We start from the raw sequence: 21490 nt of genomic DNA on the forward strand, positions 1-21490 counted from the left end.
AGCACCAGCCCAATTTGTGGGATGTTTCTCAGTGGCCCTCAAAATATTCTGAGGGCACTAGATGGAAATGAAAATTTGCACTTACCAAAAAGGGGTTAATGAATAGCAATGATCTTGCAGACCAAGGTTAATCTATCACTGAGCATGGATGCTATGGGTAAGACCAGTAAATCCAGTATTAAGAAGCACAGGTGTCAGCACAAATGCATGAGCAAGAGTTTATTTGGAGACAACCTCTTAATAACCCCTATCTCGAAACAAAGGAGTCCTTTCCCACACAAATACTTCCCTCGGGAGCCCTTGCAGGCTTGCTGACTCAGTTATTTATGCTGTATAATGTGCTACTAGGGGACAAGTATGTGCAGAAAAAGCTCAAACTATAGATAACAAGCAGCTATTTAAGGAAGTTCGTAATGGGATAAGGTAGCTCCAGTTGCAGATGTTCCACAACCCAGAAGAGGGATATCTGTAATACCTTATCATTCCAGGCAAAAGGCAGCAGACAGAAACTGAAACAAGTTTAGACTTTAAAAGTTAGATGCTTCTTGCCTGGAAGAGTGAAGGGAGAGCTGTTTTCTAGTACTGACAGGAATGGTATTTTGAAATTCAGCTCATGTGCTTAGTCCTAATTGAATAACTTCACAAATCCTGTTGAATGCATGCATCCTCTTACACCTAGAACCTATTTACTCATGTAATATAATTTCACAGATAAATTGTGTCAGCATAAGTATGAATCACCAACATGTCCACATAATAATTTCAGGTATTATTTGATCAACAGGCATCTTTTAGGTCCTTCTAGTTTCAAAGATAACACTTTTACATATGAAGTGGTAAAAGTTCAAAAAACATGTAACTGGTAAAACTAATCCCAAGATGCACTCTAGATTCTTAAAGAAAAGAAAAAGAAGAAGGACCACCACATTGGTTACACTTTGCACTGGAATTTGTTGGCCCATTACATTCTTACGTATGAATTCCAAGCCCAGCTCAACAATAAGCAAGATACTAGCTTTACATTTGGTTAACATAGTATACTTGTCTGATTCAACAGAAGATCAGTTTTTAGTAGGAAATCTAAAAAAGGTGACAGCAGTGACCGTGTAGGACTAAAACCAGACTGGGAAGGATCTGTATGCTTTTCTGGGTAGATGTGTAGCTGCATAGAACGCTATCAATTCCTCTTACCTACATACCAAACATCAGGATTTCCCCATTCATTACATTTTCTCCTCCATTTTGCTAACTGCATTATTTTCCTAATAGGATGGACTACCTAACCCAGGAGTGTCCAACTCTGGTGCTTCAGATGTTCATGGACTACAATTTCCAGCAGGGGCTGATGGGAATTGTAGTCCACGAAAATCTGAAACACCAGAGTTGGACACCCCTGACTTAACCCCTACTGCATTCCAGCCATGATCTTATCACTGACATTGTTTCTATCATTATTCAATAGAGTATGCCCGTGGTGGCGAACCTATGACACTCCCGATGTTCATGGACTACAATTCCCATCAGCCCCTGCCAGCATGGCCAATTGGCCATATGCAAATATTTTAAATATGCATGCAAACCCACATACCTACTTGCACTGTTAGGTACTGTATGCTACTGACAAAACCTAGGCCAGGAGAGAAGTGTAAATAGATTAATATGCATTCTAGCTTCATACAACAGCCAACAGCAAAGCATTTTGGGCGTGATAAAGATTATCTGATTATGACAATTTGAGCATTTAACAGCAAGGGTAACAGCACACTGCAGCCATCAAACATCGCTTACCAACATATTCAGAGAGGAACACGACAAAGAATGGAGTGACCAGGTCATTAATCCCCTGCACGTAGCCACTGGCTGGGTGTCGAATGGCCCAAATAAACAGGATTCGTTCAAAGATCTAGAGAGGAAGAAGGAAAGCCAGGTGCTTAAGTTAGCCATGCCCAGAGGACAGTCAGAGTAGGAAGTCTAATGAGTGCTGGGGAAATGAAGAAAGGGTACAGAAGGCCCAGCTGTCCCAAGAAAAGTGTGTCAACAGACAGAAATACACCATGCACGACAACCCAGCATGAAATAACTATGGGGTCTCAGACAAGATCTGGCATGGGATTGTAGACACAGTTGAAGGAAAGGCTAAGTTATCAAACATGTGTGATGCCATTGGTCTGCACTGAAGGCAATGAACTGCACAAAGACAAGAGGCAAAACAGAGGCAGCCTAGGGAAACACCCTGTTCAGTAACTTTCAAATTCATTTTCACAACATCTTCAGAGAAAGAGGCAGAGCACTATAGGCTTTTTTTATTTTCCTGTTTCTGTGGAGAACTCCGCCATAAATCAAGGGCACCAGAGCAGGATTGACTTTTCTTTTACAAAAAACATTTCCTATCCATTCTGAGGAAAAAGAAACAAACACACAGGCAATATTTCACCTAACTATTAAGGAAGAAATGCCCCTCTCTTCCTCCAGAGTCCTAGACAATGACAACCAAGGAACTAGGACAGCTCATAAGCACTTACCACTTAACTGAATTAATATTAAAATACGCAACTTATTTTAATCGTGCATGCAAACCCATTATATTTTATTAAGCATTGTAGGTTATCTGTATTTGAGTGTTTGCTCGTGCACCAGTTCTTCATATGTTGGAGAAGTTCAGTTAGGTGCCACCATCACAAAACATCTGGCCGTGATTTTATACCTAAATGCCCCGCAGAGGGTTGTGGGTGTGTCATTGATTTGCCTCTTCTTGAAATCTCTTTCTTGCTGATGAACTTGATTGAAAGGAACAAAAATGGAATGGAGCAAAGCAAGACATGACCAGCTTGGCCGTGGGGTGAGGGTGGGGGTGGGAAAGAGACTGCGACTGGTGAATCCTTCACTCAAGTTTTTCCTCCTATATAAAAGTGACATGTACAGTTCTCACTTCAAACCGCAGCTTTGCTCTTGGCTCCAAAACACAATAGCTATCAGTTACCAAACCTCTTGGTTAGATTAGACAGCTTGGAAGTACACTTCACATTTTGCAATAAGAAGTTGAACAATGCTCCCATGATGCCACTGGCAAGTCTATACTAAACTGGGACTGGGGGAGGGGGGTTGTTTGTTTTGCAGATTTCACTAAACATGAATGAACCCCCTTTTCTACCATTTTAAAATAGATCTCAAAAGATTTCAATTTTTTAACATGCAAGGCAACCTTATATAACACCTTTAACAGAACTTGGAGGCAACTGCAGACCTATACTGGAGATCCCCTGTCTTCTATGCTGATCAATCTCCACCCCACTCCCAATACTTGGCATTTCCCAAAAATCCCTGGTGCACGCATAAAGGCAAATCAACTTTTCTACCATACCTTGCAGTAAGGAACTAACACACACTGCCTTGTCATGCAGGCAATTAATTGTGCACACAGCATGGCAACCATTACTCCTGGGAACATGGCATGACCCTCTAAATATATGTTGCTTCCTACATATGATTTATTCTGAACCTAGCATTGGTGTGTTTGGACTGTAGAAGAATGTTCCATCATAACTTGAGGGGAGGCATGCCTAAGAAGGGGAACTAACTCCATAATATAACAAGGACCGAGGGATGACCCTATTAACCTGCATAAACAAATTAAACAGCAGTCCAGAGGTATATTAAAGACTAGCAAAACATTTTCTAATACAAGATTTCATTGGTCCAAACTCCTCAGATGTCCTGTATTTACTCAAAAGGAAAATATTTTCCACTTAAGTATACAGATCTGCTAAGTGTGAGAGGTGACTACCCACACATACAGGGAGGGCAGGAGAGCTTCAAAGAGTGTGTGCCACCTCATCCACCAGCAGAGAAGACTGGCAGGAGAAATGACCCTGGGTCTACACATATTGCCTTTCAAGCTGCCTTGAGTTCCAGGGAGTGAGAGGAGTCAGGGGGCTCACAGGCGAGCTTCAGAAACTGCAGCTCCTTGTCTGACAATTGTTAGAAGATTAGGCAAGCAGATAGTTTTAAATGTCCAGTTGGATTAGACACATAACACTTTCTGTTGGAAAAATGCAACTTGAGCCTACAGAAAGACTTGTGAACTGGTGGGAGGGGGCTTAATGGTGAATTCATAAGGAGCGTTACACACTTCTAAACTCAGGCAGATTCCGCATGGGCCAAAAGCAGCGGTGTGAAAATGGTGTAAACCCTTTTATACCGTTTTAAACCATTTTACATCGTTTTCACACCGCTGTATTTGGCCCATGCGGAATCCACTTCACTGACATCAGTTCAGGATTGCACTGCCGGTCAATCAGTTTCTCTGAGCTTTTGGCAAGTAGATTGACTCGTGAAAGTGGGTTGTTTAAAAAGCTAGCCTCTTGCCTTTTATAATTTGAAACAGTGACCCATTCTCCTTGTGAATAGTTATAGTGCAATTAAATATAACAAGTGAAAATCATTATTTTCTTTTGTACTCTATTTTATTATATATTATTATTTATACTGCTACCTTTCTTTGGAAAAAAAATTAAATTCAGGGTCCTCTGCTTTCATGTTTAAGTTATAACCCTTTCTTTTTTAGGAAGGGCTTCTTCCTTTTGAGAAAATACAGTATGAAGTGTACATCCTGAACAGACCTATTTATTCTTTAAGTGTATTTCTGTTTCTTGAATCCTATTTAATATATCAAGAAGCTGCAGTAAGGAACTGGTAGTCATACAAAGCGAACTAGAGAGACAGTCTGAATTCTGAAGATTTTGCTGTAGCAACAGCCATGTGTTTTTGAAAGATTATGTCAACAGTGAAAGCAAGAAACCTAGTGGGGGGGAAGAGGGCTTTAAGAGAAAATGAAAATTCTCAAGAATCCATCCCCCCCCCTCCTCCCCACAACCACACATTAAGAAACACTATGTGATAGCTGGCCTTATCCAGCACTCAGAACACTCATAGGCCTTTTATTGTCAAGGATGACAACACAGTGCCTTGCTAGACATTTCTTTATGGAACTGAACATGTGCTTCTATGCTTTAGAAATCTGAAGAAAAGACTCTAAAGTTCATGGCTGCATGGCTTTTGAAGTCCTTGAATTACTTACCATAAATCCCAACACTCAAACCAACTACCAGCTCTTAGAGTACGCTGCTCCTTCTTGCTACATAATCTCTGAAATGGATTAAGTCCATTCAGATTTGACTGAAAATGCATGATCTGCAGGCATCAGTAAATATTCAAGAGAATCAGTCTCACAAAAGGATTTTGAGCTCTACCACAAAATCAACTTTTTTCTAATTTATTATTGCTATTCCGATCAAGTCATATACTGTCTCATATCCTTGGCTCTATCATTAAAAAGCTATGTGGACATAGACAAATGACACTGCTGCAGTGAAAATTTATCCTCTATTGTGCTACGCAGAATACTAACGGGATGATTTCTTGCTATATGTGCACAGAGCAACTGGTCTAACAGGTCACTAATTTTTGTTCGTTTCCCTAGAAGAAACCAAGTCAAATGATACTATTCCCAGTCACTTGACACAAAATACCTACAGAAATCAAACTTAGCCCTGCTGTGTTAGAAAATGTCGATGTTTTGCAAATACCTAAATGTAATTAAACGAAGCATAAACATCAATATCTAACAGATTTTAAGCAGAAAAAATGAGTATTCAGCTGCCCACTCTCTTGATAGTTCATTTTTTAATATACAGGGAAGAATGTCTCTTTTTATGAAACTTCAGCCACATTTAGATGTATTGAAAGGTACATGGTTGCTGCCAAAAATAGTGTCCCCGTCTTCATTATAAAGGAGTCCAGTAGTACCCTAAAGACTAATATTAATGTCAAAATAAGCTTTTGTAAAATATTAGCACCTACAGTAAGTTAGGAACCTAAGATCCTTGTTCAGCCCCACCCCCACCTCCACCTCCAACTTCAAGGTGTATTGCCTTAGCTTTGAGAATGAACCATACTTTTGCAATGGATCCTATATAGTTCCAAGGCCTGTGAGAAGGATGTATTACTACTCAGAATAGGTTGCAAATCACTGATGATGTACTGGACTAGTTTAAATAGACAGCTGTCGTGCAAAAAACTTGGGGCCCATCTTGTCGCAGGCTCAGTTGAGTGGCAGATCTTTTCTCATTTCTTTATTTATTATTAGTCTTCTAGGTTGCCCTTCCCCAAGCAGGCTCTCAGCAGCTTACAACAAATAATCCGTACATAATAATAACAATCTGTAAAGTTGATGCAATTTCAATGCAGACTTTGCATCCTGGTGCCATTTAAAATGAGGATAAATCAATCAGTCCAACAACCCACACTCAATATCTTCATCTATCATGTCAAGGAGTGAAAAGGGGGAAGGGCGGGGGCGGGGGCGGGGGGGGAAGGGAAGGGAAGCCAGCAAGATGGACAACAGTTGCTGTCCTTAGCCATGGGCCTGGTAGAACAGCTCCATCTTACAGGCCCTGTGAAATTATGCTAAATCCTTCAGAGTTCTGGTCCCACTCAACAGAGCACCACCAGGCCAGGGCCAAAAAAGCCCTGGTCATGGTTCAGGACAGCCAGACTGGGGAACAAATGGGAAGAGGCGGGCTCACATGTACAACTGTCTTGCCTAAAGCCAGCTTCCCAACCAAATAGAGCTTCTCTCCAATAACCATGGATCATCTAACAAACCCTGCAAATAAACCCTGCAACAAACTTAGGCCCCTTCCGTACACGCAAAATAATGCGTTCTCAAACCACTTTCACAATTGTTTGCAAGTGGATTTTGCCATTCCGCACAGCTTCAAAGAGCACTGAAAGCAGTTTGAAAGTGCATTATTCTGCATGTGCGGAATGAGCCTTAGATGCCCATTTTGTCCCCACAGACACCAGATATGAGTCCACCTCTTATGTGGAGGAGTGGAGAATCAAACCCAGTTCTCCAGATAAGAGTCCACTGCTAACTACTATACCACATTAACCTTTAAGATACTTCTGGCACTTGTGTGATCCTCCTATGACAGACTAAGCCGATTACCCTTCTGGAATTATTTTCCTTCCCATAATATCTACCAATACAAAATCTGATATTACCACATTTCAAGTTTATCCATCTATTCAAACAACAATCAATAGAACAGGAAGGGCTGGGGAAATGGAGCTATTATACTGCATCATGCATTTTACATTATCAGACATCACTAAAAAAAGTTGGAAATGACAGGGTGGGCTGTTTCCGGCAACAATAATGCATCTTTCAACATCGAGTTCTGTTCCAGACAGCCTTTGCAAAGTGATGTGCAGTGAACCATAACTATCCTTCATTCTTTTTCAACCACTATAATTCTCAGAATAAAGAATACAAACTGAGGATGCTCCTGAAAACAAGCCCATGTTCATAAACTTGATTTAATAGTTTAGTCTGAGTACAGAAATCTGCATTTTTATGGTGCAGAAAAGTAAAGTACACACCATGCTGTCATTTGGATGCCAGCAGAAATACAACTGGCCATGTTGATGACAATGAAGCCTTTCCAGGCTGAGGGACCAACCCTTGCACGCAGCAGACTCTATGAGAATGAAAGAGTGAATTTACTGTGAGGGCTTCTTTTCATTGGTGGACTGGATTCTAAATGCATCCTTGTGAGGATTACTCCTGGCTGTGTTGAATATCTGTGCATTTCTGATGGGCAGTAGTTCACCAATGCATTGGTTACCAGTTAGGTTATGAAACCTCCAATCTAGTTATCATTCCACAGCACATGTTATTCCAGGGGGCATTTTCAATGTTTGGTAGCCTTTATTGTTTTGGTCACTGTATGAATAATACTCTTTTATTGCATTGTTCTCTACCTTCGTAATCCAGTTTGATTGTGTTATTGGTTGAACTTATGATAGTGCTTATATTGCATTTTTTTAAAAATTGTATAATCACCTTGAGTTGCAGTGAGAAAGGACGACTATGAATAAAGGAGACAAAACCACAGAGGATGGTGCCTCAACTAAATACCAAGTAGTAGTCTATTGCTTCTGTTTATGATCCCTACATTACACAAACAGGTTCCATTTCACACTAAGATTCTGGATTGCCTCCAATGAAAAGAAACTCTCATGGTACAGCCAATGGTTCATTTTCCATCAGTGGAGGAGGAGATCCTTGAGAGAACTGTAGAAAAGCTATACCATCCTGGGTGGGAAATGCCCAAGGACACTGTGAAATAATAATTCACTGAAGCACCAGTTTAATAGAAGACTGAGGCATAAGTATCCAGCTTGTAGAGTAGGTGGTGACCATGGGAGCTGCCCTAAAAATCTCCAAAGACTACCAAGATTGTTTTGTAGGTAGCAGAGTAGGTAGCAACTTTAGTAAGAAACAAGATAGGCTAGGTCTCTCGTGTCACAAACATACAGGCTTTTATCCATTCAGAAAGCATTGTTCTAAAGACTTTCCATCACATAGATGAGGGATGAAATAGGTGTCTAAGAATCTGAAGACCACTGTACAACAGACATATATTTAAAAGCTCTGTGCCATTACAAACATAAAAATGGTTTGAATGAGGCCTAAATGAAGTGAGCACTATCTTTTGGTTTCTATGAAACAGGAATTCACACTGGTATTGTGAACCAACCCCATCTTCATCTCCAGAGTCTCTATGGAAATGCCAAGCACCTTTCTTCAGGAGAGAATATGGAGTTCTTGTATTTGTCTGGCTGAGGTAACAGTGACCAGGAAGGCAGCCTTGTAGAAGAGAACCTGGAGGGGGGATCTGTTTAGTAGACTCGAGAGGATCTTTGTTGAGGTCATGAGGACCTTGTTATGTCCCATGTGGGAAAATCCTGTACCACAGGAGAGCTGAAAAAGGATGCACCATGCAGGAACCATCAGATGTGAGGATGAGTGGAGAGAGGGAGCTCTTTCCTGGTCTTTTGAAGGTATTGAGTGCAGTGTCCTCTTTTGAGAATATTTGGATAAAGTCATGGCTGAAGGCAAGAATTTAACTGGGAATACAGACATTCAGCAGTCCGAAGGAAAAAATCAAGACTCTCTCCTTCCCTGTTCCCATGCTTGCTCAGTATGAGACTCTGAGCAAGACACACAATCCTCCCATGCGTCCTTCCCTTCCCCATAAAAAGAGGAGCAAGAAGTCAGGGGTGAGTGATGCACAAAGTTAGCTGCTTGAACATTTATAGGAATATATACAAATGGAACTCATCTAAATGTTTGTTAGTTTACATTCTTAGAAAGAGAAGGAGCTACACAAGATCTCAGCACAGGCTTGCCTACAGAGCAAAATGGGAGGAGTAACCTTTACAAGGAAACTCCGTTCACTGGCAGAGATGGCACGTCCAGGAAGTGAACTTTCACCACCAGCCTAGGCTAGTGAGTACAATGAGGGAAAGTTAAAAAACTAAACCTTCTTACCTCCTGAACTAGCGGCTGCTGAAATAGAGGGATGAGGGGATTAGTCCGTGGAATGTCTATATGAATCTGAAAGGGATGGAAAAACACCAACAAAATTATAAAACATTAAGGATCACTAAGACCATTTGTTAAATTACAATAAAAAGCAGAAATACTTCCAGGGCCCAAACCAGAGCAGCAGAGGACATTCAGAGGACATCCAGGAACCACTCCCATACCAATACCTGCTTACTGACCCTTCAGTGAGAGACCAGACAGTTCAATACAGAAGTCAGCATGAACATGTCAACCTATCAGGATTCATGCCCACATGATGCATGTTTTAGAAAACAAGGGCGAACATCAGGCATGGAATTAGACCTTTAGGAAAATGTTGGTAACTTCAAGTACCAGAGCAATATTTCCTTTTAGAATTGCTGTTCATGTCACGTGCTATATCAGCACACTCCTGGCAATAAATTCTGCACCCACACTGTGCCATAATACTGCAGGACGAGCTCAACAAAACAGTGGACAAAGCTATTGGGGAAAATTCAGAGAGTCATTCTGAAGAAGTCACGTCTCATTAAATCCCCAAGCCCTCCGGGATGCAACACAATGAGGGAAGGGGGCGTGAAGTGTTCGGGTACCTGCCGGTATGTATCTTGATGGTGTTCCTCATTTCTAGAGTCATAATACTGCTCTATGAAGCCAAAGTACTCCTCTCGTTTGCGCTGCAAGGTCAGTTTCCTCCGCTCCATGTTGGCAGGGAGGTAACCCTATAGCAAAACAGGGACTTGTCAAGGCAAAACCCATTGTTTCTTCTGTGGTGCTCAAAGTTTACCTATTCCATCTAGCAGACAGTAAGCTTCAGAAAAAGAATTGTAATTACACCTACAATACTTTATACGAGATGAGTCTCCAGGGCCTTTAAGAATATAGTGTCTTTTAAAATAGAAGTGCTTCAGTGGGAGAATTTTAGACCGAAGGGTTGAGAAAAACCTGCCAGATTTAACCAGAAAACAGGCAACTGCCAAACTATCAAGTTATAACACTTTCACACTCCCCCCCCCCACCCCCCTGTGTACAATGTATGCAAGTCAGCCTAGTCCAGGTATGCAGCATGAGCACTCACGGATAAAAGGCGCCATGTCACAGGCCGAACCTCTCTAGGGACGCCAGGCCAGCTGCATTTCCTTAGTTCATCTGCAAATGCACAGAAGTTAGTTTCTTTACATACAGTATCTCTAACAGCATTCCTGAACTTGGAAAACAAGGCAACTCCTTTCTGCTAAGCAGACTCATAACTCCAAGCTCACGATAGGCTTCTTCTCTAGACATGCAAGTTTCTGTGCAATAGCAGAGACAGTCCTGTGATCATAATAATAGTTTTAAATGTACCATTATTAAATATTTACAGAATAAAATAATTTTAAACTATGTGGTAAGCTACAGATATTTTGAATACTATTATTTCGATCTCTGGCATACAAGATGCTTTACTAAATTTAACTGCCTCCCATTTCCTGTTTCTCCAGTACAATTTTAACACAGGTAAGCGAAAAAAATCAACTGAAATTAGTATAGAATAAATTCAGTGATTCCTCTGGAATAAGCAGGGCCTCATAATGCACAGTTTTCCTTAAAATACTCTGACTCACCTAGGTCAGTGTTGTGGCTGGATAGAAGCTGCCGGAATTTCTCCAAGCGGGTTTTCTCACGCACTGTCATGGGAGGAGCTCCTGAAGCATTTTGGTCAGAAATGCGAGCAACAAGTGGAATGATGGGTCGGAGTGGGAGGGATTGTTTGTGGAGTGAGTTGCACATGCAGTCATCTTCTATAAGAAGATAAAGAGGGCCATCAGGCTGTGAGAGCAATGGACAACAGCAAGCACGGAAAGTAAGAGGGCTTCCACAATCCACCATCTTCTTATTTAGGGTTTTAAATGCTCAATCAGATCTCCAGTACACGCATGGCAAGGAGAGGTTCTACAGCTGTAACTTTCTTCTCTACCGGAGAATGACAGGCAAAAGCTTTTTGTAATGAACCTTTCCCTGTCATGCCATCATGGACCGTACAAATGCAATCTCAAGACCAGAGTGTATTAACCCTTTGGGGTATATTACAAATTGCTCTTCTTTGACTGCCCGTTCTACAGAACTGCACGAATCTTTGCTTCAGCGAATGTGACAACTGAAGCAATGCCTTAATGCTAATTCTCAGAAAAGAAGCAAGAAATAAATCCTCATCCCTTTTGTCTTAGCCTCCACACTGATCAACATGATAAAATGGCACATTGCTAGCAACAGATACTATCCCGTGACTTACAGGGATGGCTGTCAGAACAGTTCTGTTGCAAGATTACTAATGTGGCTTAGATCACCTGGCCTGCCCTTTAACATGGGCAGCTTCTCACTGCTCTCCTAAGCATCATTTCCCATTCAGTCCTTTCTACTTGCTCTAGTCTTCATGCTCGTTTCTCATTTCTGTTTCTAATATATTAAACAGCAAACCTGACAGGAGTCTGGAGATTAAAAGAAGTAGAAAACCACAAGGTAATTTAGAATTGGAAGCTTCTCAAATTCTTGAATACCTGCCCAAGCTAGTTATCAGAATACGGAGAGGTATGATATAGCCTTGGATGCCATCTGGTGGTGATAGTGAGACAGGAGGCTCATTTCTAAAATAGTTCCTGAGTAGCTGTGTTAGTCTACTGCAGCAAAACAATGCAGAAGTCCAATGACTCCTTAAAGACGAACAACATTGAGCCCAGCATGAGTTTTTGTTAGTGGTCAGTTCTTTAGACTGCATCTGAAGAAATGAGCTCAGACTTATAAAAACTCATGCTGTAATAAATGGTGTTAGTCTTTCAGAGGTCAGCAGAAAAAGGGTTGAGTCCAGTGGCACCTTTAAAACCAACAAAGTTTTATTCTTGGTATAGGTTTTGCTATGCATGCACTAAACTATTAGTTTCTTTAATGTTTAAAGCCAGTCATAGTGTGAGTACTTCATTTACTGGACTAGCACCTACAAAAAATGATAAGCGCATAACTAAACTATTTAGAATATGCTTTCCATATGTACTCAATAATCTCCACTCAAAGTTCCACTGGGGCCCCCTAAAACCTCTAATTTGACCCCAACAGTGCTATTCGTATTGGCTTGAACTGCTACCAAAAAGGCCTTTATTTTCAAAAGTTTGGCCCAACCAATGCAAAACAAGTTCGTTAGAACATACTGACAAACCAAAGTAAATGAATTAACTCCACAAACGTTTAGTCCTATGTAATATCCGTTCTGACCCGGATAGCCCTGGCTAGCTTGATCTTGTCAGATTTCTGAAGGTAAGTAAGGGTCTAGCCTTGTTAGTATTTGAATGGGAGACCACCAAGGAATTCTAGGGTCACTACAAAGAGGAAGGCAACGGCAAACTACCTCTATTAGTCTCAAGTCTCCTGCCTTGAGAAACCTACGTAGCCATAAGTCAGCTGTGACTTGACAGCATTTTACACGTACTCAACTGCAATTCTGTACCAAGAAAAGCTGAATTTCACAAGATAAGAAAACTGATTGAAATTTAGGGTCCGTCTAGCCCTGTGGTGGCGAACCTATGGCACGGGTGCCAGAGGTGGCACTCAGAGCCCTCTCTGTAGACGCAGCATGAGAGTGCCCCCCCCCACATCTAGAAGGCTGGCAGCCTGGGCCGGGCTAGGGGGCACCGATTATTAGGGCATTAAAACCTAAGACCTAGTTTTGGGGAAGCAGTGTAGGAGCAGACCCTTGTAAAGCTGTTAAACCCCACTGATTTTTACGTGAAGAACTCAAGCGCGATCCTTTACCTGGGAGTAAGCTCGGTTGCTGGCAATGGGGCTTGCTTCTGAGTAAACCCTCCTAGGGCTGTGATTCACCAGTTGGAAGAGTTGCACGGTTGCTTCAATGCAAAGCCACCGACTACCACCCAGCTTACTCCCGAGCAACGCACGCCTCGGAGCCAACCATTTTTTCTAAACGAAAACCTCAGTATTCAGGTTAAATTGCCGTCTTGGCACTTTGCGATAAAGAAGTGGGTTTTGGGTGGCCATTTGGGCACTCGGTCTCGAAAAGGTTCGCCATCACTGGTCTAGCCTATTATTCTATTTCTAATACAAAACATGAATTACAATTATACAGATCAAACAAATTTCAATGTACTTTCTTATCTTACCTCTTTTATTTTGCTTCCGGTAAGTACAGAAAAGAACAACGAATTGTACAGAGCACAAAAGCTTTATCTTTTAAGACCTCCTACTCAGCCGACTTGCCCCCAACTTTCAAGATTTCACCAGGTGTGGTGAGTATAGATGTGGTAAAGCCTATTTTTGTAGCCACGGGGAAAGAAGACTGCGTTTCTTGCCAAACATCCAGTATTTTCAAGATGTTCTGTTCCGTACTTACAGAAAGTGCAATACTTCTGCAGAATCCATATAATCTCAGTAGAAGCATGTAGTGCAGTAATGACAGAAGAGTAGGAACTGTGACAGTGCTCTTACCAGGTCTGGACAGCTGGGCCTCACTATTAGACTTGATAACTTTGCAGTTGTTTGGTACTTCATTCAAAGCTGCCTGGGGTCGCTCAGATTTCACACGCAGCCTGCTGTGGTTCTCCAGCACCTGTGCTGCTGTGGCCTTGGCCACTTTAGAGTTCAAGGTCTGGAAAGATGAGAAGTCCTCATCTTCATCATCCCCAATGTCCCAGGCATCACTGGTGTCACGGGCAAACTCATGAAAACTGCTGGCCTTCTTATTCTTCATGGGCAGTGCATTGACCTTGGAACGTTCTTTAATGAAGCTACAAAATGCAAGAGAATCTGTGTTACTGCTATCACTGCAGAGCCAGCCACTGTCTCTGGCATTCCCCAACCTGTGACATAATTTGCCCCTATTGATTTCACGTCCCTTGTATATGAAAGAAAACTTCTTCATCAAATCACATAATTCTGCCCCTTCCAGTCAGACAGGGAATAAGGAAAGCAAAATCCTTTCAAGAAAACTCCACTAAGTACAAAGTTCAGAACCTGAATAGAGATTAACGGTCTTGACACATGGGAGGCCAAACACTCCTGCCAAGCACCTTACCAAAGAAAGTTTGCTGTCTGTCTACTGTGTGGCAAGCAAGAAAAAAAAAGGAGGAGATTGTATTGAACCCCAATGAGCATGTAAAGAATCTTGACTGGCACCCTCTAAAGAACAGCAAAATCATAAGTACGGTGAGAATGAAGCAAATGTTCCATGTTGGGCTGGAAGAATAATTAGTTCTAATCACTTGTGTACTCCACATAGAAATTGATCTGATCATGATGGAGCAATAGCCCCATGAAGCTCACATGGTCTACTGCATTATCGACAGACCCACACGGCACCAAAAAAAAAAAAAAAAAAAGGCAGCAGGCAACCTGTCCAAGGGAAGGTTGCACAGAAACTGAAAGGGAGCAGCAGGCAGGCAAAACAGTGAATCAGTGAAGCTGGGGACGTTTCACAGCAGGAGGCTCCCCCTGCAAACAAAAAACCATGGGAAAAACCACACTGCAAAGCATACAGCTGCGCCACAAGCTGTAAGTGCACAAAAGCCAAGTGAAAGTAACCCCTCTAAAGTAATTGGTTGCAAAAATCTTAAGTATAGGGGAAAAAGTAGGTTTGTGAGGTCATCTAAAAGAGACCTTTTTAAGACCATCACAATGTCACAACATTTCTATTCAAATATCATTTTCTTTCATACAAAATCTGTTTTCTGCCTTCAACTTCCATTTTTACCACCTCTTAGATGGCAAAAATTTAAAAAACCTCCTCTAGCTTCAAGATTTCTGGAAATTTTACATCTCTAATAAAGACAGAAGGCAATCCCTTCTTATATCCATATGGCTAACATTTTCTAGGAACAGAGACAGAGGCTCCAAGGAAGTCCCAAGGGAACACAATCAGATTCCCCTTCTTTCAAAGGCAATCACTTAACCCCCAGATCACCTCATACAAGCCAGAGAATGCACGTTAGATGCTGAGAACCAATAACTCAGCCTAGGAAGTCTAATTGTTTGAGTGGTATCAAGGAGGTACCATCCTAATAGAGTCATCAGTTTCTTCTCTTATAAAACTGAATTGTTATTTTATTGTTCAACATGAAGGATTCCAATGTAGAGACAATGAATTCCAGTAGGCATCCAAGGACAATTTTTCAATTTAATACCAATGCTGAGGTTCCAGTGGTCCTTTCTATTTCTGTAAGCAGCTCTAAAAGTTTTCCAGGCCCTTTCCTGTCCCTATTCAGAGACCTCTAGCTGGAAGTCATTAAGGACGTTACCTGCCCTCAGCAATGCAAATCACTCGTCAGTCAAGAGCTGTGAGTGATAAGAACTTGAGTTGGGGACTTTTGAGCTATAGCCCTATAGAAGCAGCTATAATTTGAGATCTGCCATGTACAGACAATAAGCACATTTTCCTCAAAACTGTCTTTTAAAATGTAGCTGATAAGAGGTCCCAATGTATTTTTAGCTTGCGAACAGAAATAAGTCTTCATGTGGCAGGCACAGTCTGCACAATGTACTTTGAAAAGTGGCTGTTCAGCATGTGGTATATGATGAGGAAGGTGGGGCAGAGGTGAGAGGTCTGTGAAAACAGTTTAATCAAAATGGGGTTATTCAGCTGGTAAAGTTTTTGAACTCTTGAACTGGTGCATTCCTCACAAAAATTCATTAGTAGACAGAAAAGCAATCCTCCAACTTCCAATTAACAGGCATGGAGAAGAATCTGCTGGAAATGGGTGACGGTTAATTATCCTGCACACATCCATTTGGTAGTGGCCACAATCAGAGAAAAACTACACTGATACAGAGGGCCACTTTGTTACTAAGATAACAAACGTTCCAAGATAGTATAGATTCACTGAATAAATGGGCGTATAAAATGGTATTCATAGCAGCTATGGAGATTTGTCAAGATAAGATCGACTCGTGTGTTAAACAATGGGGTGGGAGGAACTGGATCTACAATCTTTAAACTGTCTCATTTCTCAAAAGCAGCAAACAATATGTAGGCCAGGTGGCCATACTTCCAGGCAGCTGTAGTCGAGACTTTGCCTGACTTGAACCTCACCTTTTCTTGGAGAAATTCCTTCTATAGACCAGCACGGACTCTAGACTCCCCAACCCATCAATTTCTTGACATGCTGGCTCAGCAAGGGCAATGACTGAGAGGGGGATGCCTTCCTATAGTGACTCAATAGCTAGACCACCAGCTCATTGCAAGCCCTTCAATCAGTGGCTAATAGCTTGTGGCGAAAAAAGCAAACACAGAGGTCAGCTTCAAATTTGATCACAAGGAAGAAAGTATTGGTTTAAATATAGTTGCCAACATCATCCTCAGGGGTGACAATAACTATTTCAAAAGGATTTTCATTGGAAGATATGAGAACTTGAAGTTGTCACCCCTGAAGGAAACATTTTCTCAAAGTGCATAGATAAAATCCATTGAACCAAAACATTTTCTATATTATTAATTATCACAAAGGGAAAAGATCCTGAAGATCGCAGTTCCATGAAACAGCAGACAGAAAAAAAGGTCTCTTTTCAAGGATGAAGAGGCATCACATGGTGATGACCACTAATAACCCACCTTCTGTTCAAGAAGGAAAACTACTTACTTTTTGGTGAGCCGGGGATCCAGCGGAGGGTGTTGAGCACCATAAACAGGCTGAATGCTACAGAGGAAACAAGAAAGTTGGGTGATTTATAAGTAACTGTTCCAGTCGCAGATAGTTAGGGTGTATGAAAAGTCACACAGAAACATCATCAGTAGCTCCAAGCTTTAGGGTAATTCTTCCAAGAGAAGCAGTCAATGCCACTGCAGAATGATCGATGAACCAATGAACCAGTCATACAGTAAGGAGGATGGAGCGGGGTGACAGAGGTTTGTATTATTTAAAACCACCTGTTGTTATTTATTAGGCGTTGGAATTTTTTACTGTTTTTAATAATTTTATTGCTATTTTAATGGTTTTATTGCTAGCATACTTTTATGTTGTGACCCGCCCTGAGTCCTGCGGGGATAGGGAGGGATATAAATGTAATAAATAAATAAAGAGTTTCTGGCTAAACATTAGGAAGAACTTCTTGTCAGAGAGAGAGGTGCAGTGGTGGGATTCAAATAATTTAACTACAAGCACCGAATTAATAACCGGTTCTGCCGAAGTGGTGCGAACCTGCTGAATCCCACCACTGGAGGGGTGCCTCAGCAGAACAGACTTCCATGGGAGGTGGTGGGCTTTCCTTTGTTAGAGGTTTTCAAGTGGTTCTGTGAACTTAGGAAGATCATGAGGAGGATCAGTGCTCAGATCTCATGGTCCTTTCCTACATGTCTAAGGGTAATGCCAATTTGTGGTCAGGAAGGAATTTTCCTCCAGCTGAGATTGGCAAGGGATCCTGGAGGTTTTCTATTTGCTCTGGACATAGAACAGGGATCCCTGGGGGAATAAGGGAGATAGTTGTGAATTTCCTGCATAGCACAAGAGGTTGGATTACATGACCTTGAGGTCCCTTTCAGCTGTGTGTTTCTATGTTCAATATTTCTAGCCACAATTTCATGTAATAGTCATTTTAGGGTTTATAAATGAGCATAAACTCCTTACCAAAGAAATGGTGATTATCTTGTCTTGTTGTCTTCTACTGGGATCCAATGGAGCCCCCAAAGTACTTGTTTATCCAGAAGTACATTTTGCAGGGGAAAACTTTAAGACCACTTTTGCTGTTATTGGAAACTCTTTTGCTCATCCCATGACAAGCCTACTCTTATGAATTTTTATAACTTGCTTGTAGGATTGAAGAGCTGTTTCTCAATTAATGCTGAATACAGTCTGAAATACATAGTCTAACCTCTGCCACTGTCCTATCACATGACTTCACCAAGTCACTTTCTCTCCACATTTCTCGTCCTTCTTTCCCTTTGCCTTCAGATTCTTGTGAACACGTGTTTTACTTTTTAAACAGATTTATATTGTAATTTTACAAAAAACAAGTTCAAAGTGCTGGCCTTATTTGCATTTTAAAATCTGAGCTTTCAACTCTGTGATAGGATATATTTCCCAGCACCCTATTTTATTCTAGTTACAGTAATGGCCATTTACATACACTGCTGTGCCACTTAACAATCACTTTTATCACAGTGGTAGGTTAATATTATGAAGCCATGATAAACACATAACCAGGGACGTAGGTACCAGTGTATTTTTTATGGGGGGTTCAGGGGCAGGGCCACGTCCCCACCTGCCCCTGGGGCATGGCCACACCTCCCCAAGCCCCGCCCCCGGCCTCAGTGCTTATAAAAGCAGCTTTCCGAGGCCAGGGACAGCAGACTCCCCTGCCCTGCTCTCCCCTGACCCCCACCAGCTGGGCTCCCAGCCGGCAGCCCCTTCTGCCCTCCCCTCCCCTCTGGGCAGAGGCGTAGCTAGGGGAAATGAAGCCCAGTGCAAAATCTGAGTTTTGCACCCCCCCATGGGCACCAGCTGTGATGCTGGAATCCACCCCCAAACAGCATCACTTTCAATGGTGTTTAAACTAGGGAGCCCAGATTCTCCTTTTAAATTCACCTGAAAGGGAGAATCTGGGATCCCCAGTTAAAAGAACATTGAAAGTGATGCTGTTTTGGGGTGGATTATCCCCCACCCTGAAACAGCATCACTTTCAATGTTTAAATTGGGAACCTCAGATTCTCCCTTTAAATCCATGCCAAAGGGGGTGGATTTAAAAGGAGAATCTGGGGAAATTTGGGGGGTGCCTGCTGTCAGGGATGCAATTGTTAAGCTAGCAGCACCAAAGTTTCAGGGCATCTTTAGGAGACTCTCCTAATGATACCATCCAGGTTTGGTGAAGTTTGGTTCAGGGAGTCCAAAGTTATGGACCCTCGAAGTGTGTCCCCATCTTCTATTAGCTCCCATTGGAAACAATGGGGGATGGGGCACCCCCTTTGGGAGTCCATAACTTTGGACCCCTTGAACCAAACCTGGGTAGTATCATCAGGAGAGTCTCCCCAAAAAACCCTGAAATTTTGGTGCTGCTAACCTAAAAAATGTGCTCCCTGCAGGCCAAAAACCGAAAAAGCACTAAAAAATGCAAACCCCCCCCCCCACAAACGGGGGTCGGAGCTTCGGACATGTAATGGGGGGGTTGAACCCGAGAAACCCCCCCTTACCTAAGTCCTTGCACATAATTGTGCAGGACTTCAGAAATCCAGAGCTCAGCTAGTACAACTGTTTGACACAGAGCAGGATTCTCCATGGAACAATCTGTTGTTATTTACACCCCACCTTTTTGATTATGCATACATAAGCTGACCAAGGCACATGTGCCTCAAGCAGTTTAATTCCGGAAAGGTGGAATAAAAATTTTTAAAAGTCTTTACCACAGATATTAAAATTCATGCAGATTCATTTGATTATAATGTACTACAAAGAGGGAGCAAGAATAAAGAAGGGACACCAATGAAAAACCTACACAGGCATTTTAAAGTTCATACTATTTGTTTATACATATCACCCGAGCAATCCACTATAGGATAAAACAGCAATATTGACTATTCATTCTCTCATAATTCCCTCCTTAGTCTCCCACTCTGGCATACATAGAAAGGACAGGAAAGATTTCCCGTTTTGATAAGCAGCTCTTTGAAACTTTCAGCTTCCCCAATCAAAATCTCCTCTCCCCATTTTGCTGATTTACGAAAGGCTGATTCACATTATTTCATATATGATTGAGTGCTTTTTCTCACCACCTTACATTACACTGCACATAGTGCAAAAGTGTCATCAGACAACTTATCCTAAGAACAGACTATCCTAACACAGTGTAAGCAGTGCTGTGCAAAATGATACACTGAATTGTCAATTATGAACAAAGACAACCTATTTACAACATACAAAGCACAATCCAGGCTGGGGAAAACCAGAAGCTGTGATTGACGAAGCTGTATGAATTGGCTTGGCATATAACGATTTATGTGTTTCAGAAAAACAGAAAATCCCTGGAAATGACATGCACTGCAATATGTTTAAAGCCATATACATGCACATAACCTGAACTCCTTTCCACTGTCTTAAAATATTCCTAGCAGTCTAATAACTGAAAGACAATTTATACCAAAGTTTGTGAAGTTTAAGTTCAGTGGCAGGGCTGAGTCTCAAGTAGGCTCATTTATTTCCCACAAACCGGTTTCTCTGGTTTAGCTAACTCCAGTGTTTAAAATAGTTATAGATAGAAGAGACACATTGCTTTAGAACAGCAAGCACACATATAAGCAGGATGTGGTATTACAAATAACAAACTTAACAGACAGCAAGGTACTAGTGTGTTTCCACAATGCATTTTGTCTTCTCAAAAACAGGAACCATGACCTGTATTTGCAGTTCTTTCATATATCTGAACTACCATGGCCATCTGGTAGTTTGAACAGAGGAAAGCGAGCATGCATTGGAACCAAAAACAAAGAATCAACTGACCTGGCAGGATTTAAAGCCAGTTGGGAGGCCAGGCAGTGCAGTACTGTAAGGGAACTGCAGGGTCAAACTGAGGTTACAGATTTATGTGCAGGCTGCAATATCCATATTAATTTACTGTCTTCATCTCAAACAAATAGAGAAAGCTAGATGACAGCCTTCAGTTACTTTCTCCAAGGGCACACACTCCTGACTCCATTGATAGGAATTAGTATCCTCATCATGATAGCCACAGAGGCAGAGGTGGGATCCAACCAGTTCTCACCACTTTTCTAGAAGTGGTTACTAATTTTTTCTGAGTGCCGAGAAGGGGTTACTAAAGCAACCTCCCTGCCCAATAGGGACTGGAGGTGTGTGTGTGCGGCGGCGCCACTGTTTGAATCCCACCACCATCAGAACCTGTTATTAAAATTTTTGGATCCCACCACTGCACAGAGGTCAAGGAATTGTGAAGCAGATAGAATGTTTCCGCTTATTTCTGTGCATACTTGATAAGCAAACTGGGAGTCCTAATCCAAGTATATATACATTTGCAGTCATGCCCAATGTTATGCCAAATTAATTAGCAAGTTATAACAAGTTATGCCAAATTAATTAG

General features: G+C 41.7%; 1 protein-coding gene across 3 annotated transcripts in view; it reads right to left on the reverse strand.

The window, feature by feature from the left end:
- TBC1D22B (TBC1 domain family member 22B) overlaps positions 1-21490 on the reverse strand; it is a 49422-nt gene that overhangs the window by 26639 nt on the left and 1293 nt on the right. For 2 of the 3 annotated variants that reach the window (XM_048497572.1, XM_048497571.1), the window contains exons 2-8: positions 17050-17106; positions 13907-14205; positions 11038-11214; positions 10512-10582; positions 10027-10155; positions 9398-9463; positions 1789-1903 (exon numbers count right to left, since the gene is read on the reverse strand). In XM_048497572.1, coding sequence (XP_048353529.1) covers positions 1789-1903; positions 9398-9463; positions 10027-10155; positions 10512-10582; positions 11038-11214; positions 13907-14205; positions 17050-17106 — 914 coding nt within the window. Of the gene's footprint in view, positions 1-1788; positions 1904-9397; positions 9464-10026; positions 10156-10511; positions 10583-11037; positions 11215-13906; positions 14206-17049; positions 17107-18033; positions 18614-21490 lie in introns of those variants that run through there. The other variant, XM_048497573.1, reaches the window with a different exon arrangement.

This window comes from Sphaerodactylus townsendi, linkage group LG05, assembly GCF_021028975.2.
Source record: "Sphaerodactylus townsendi isolate TG3544 linkage group LG05, MPM_Stown_v2.3, whole genome shotgun sequence".
Taxonomy (NCBI): domain Eukaryota; kingdom Metazoa; phylum Chordata; class Lepidosauria; order Squamata; family Sphaerodactylidae; genus Sphaerodactylus; species Sphaerodactylus townsendi.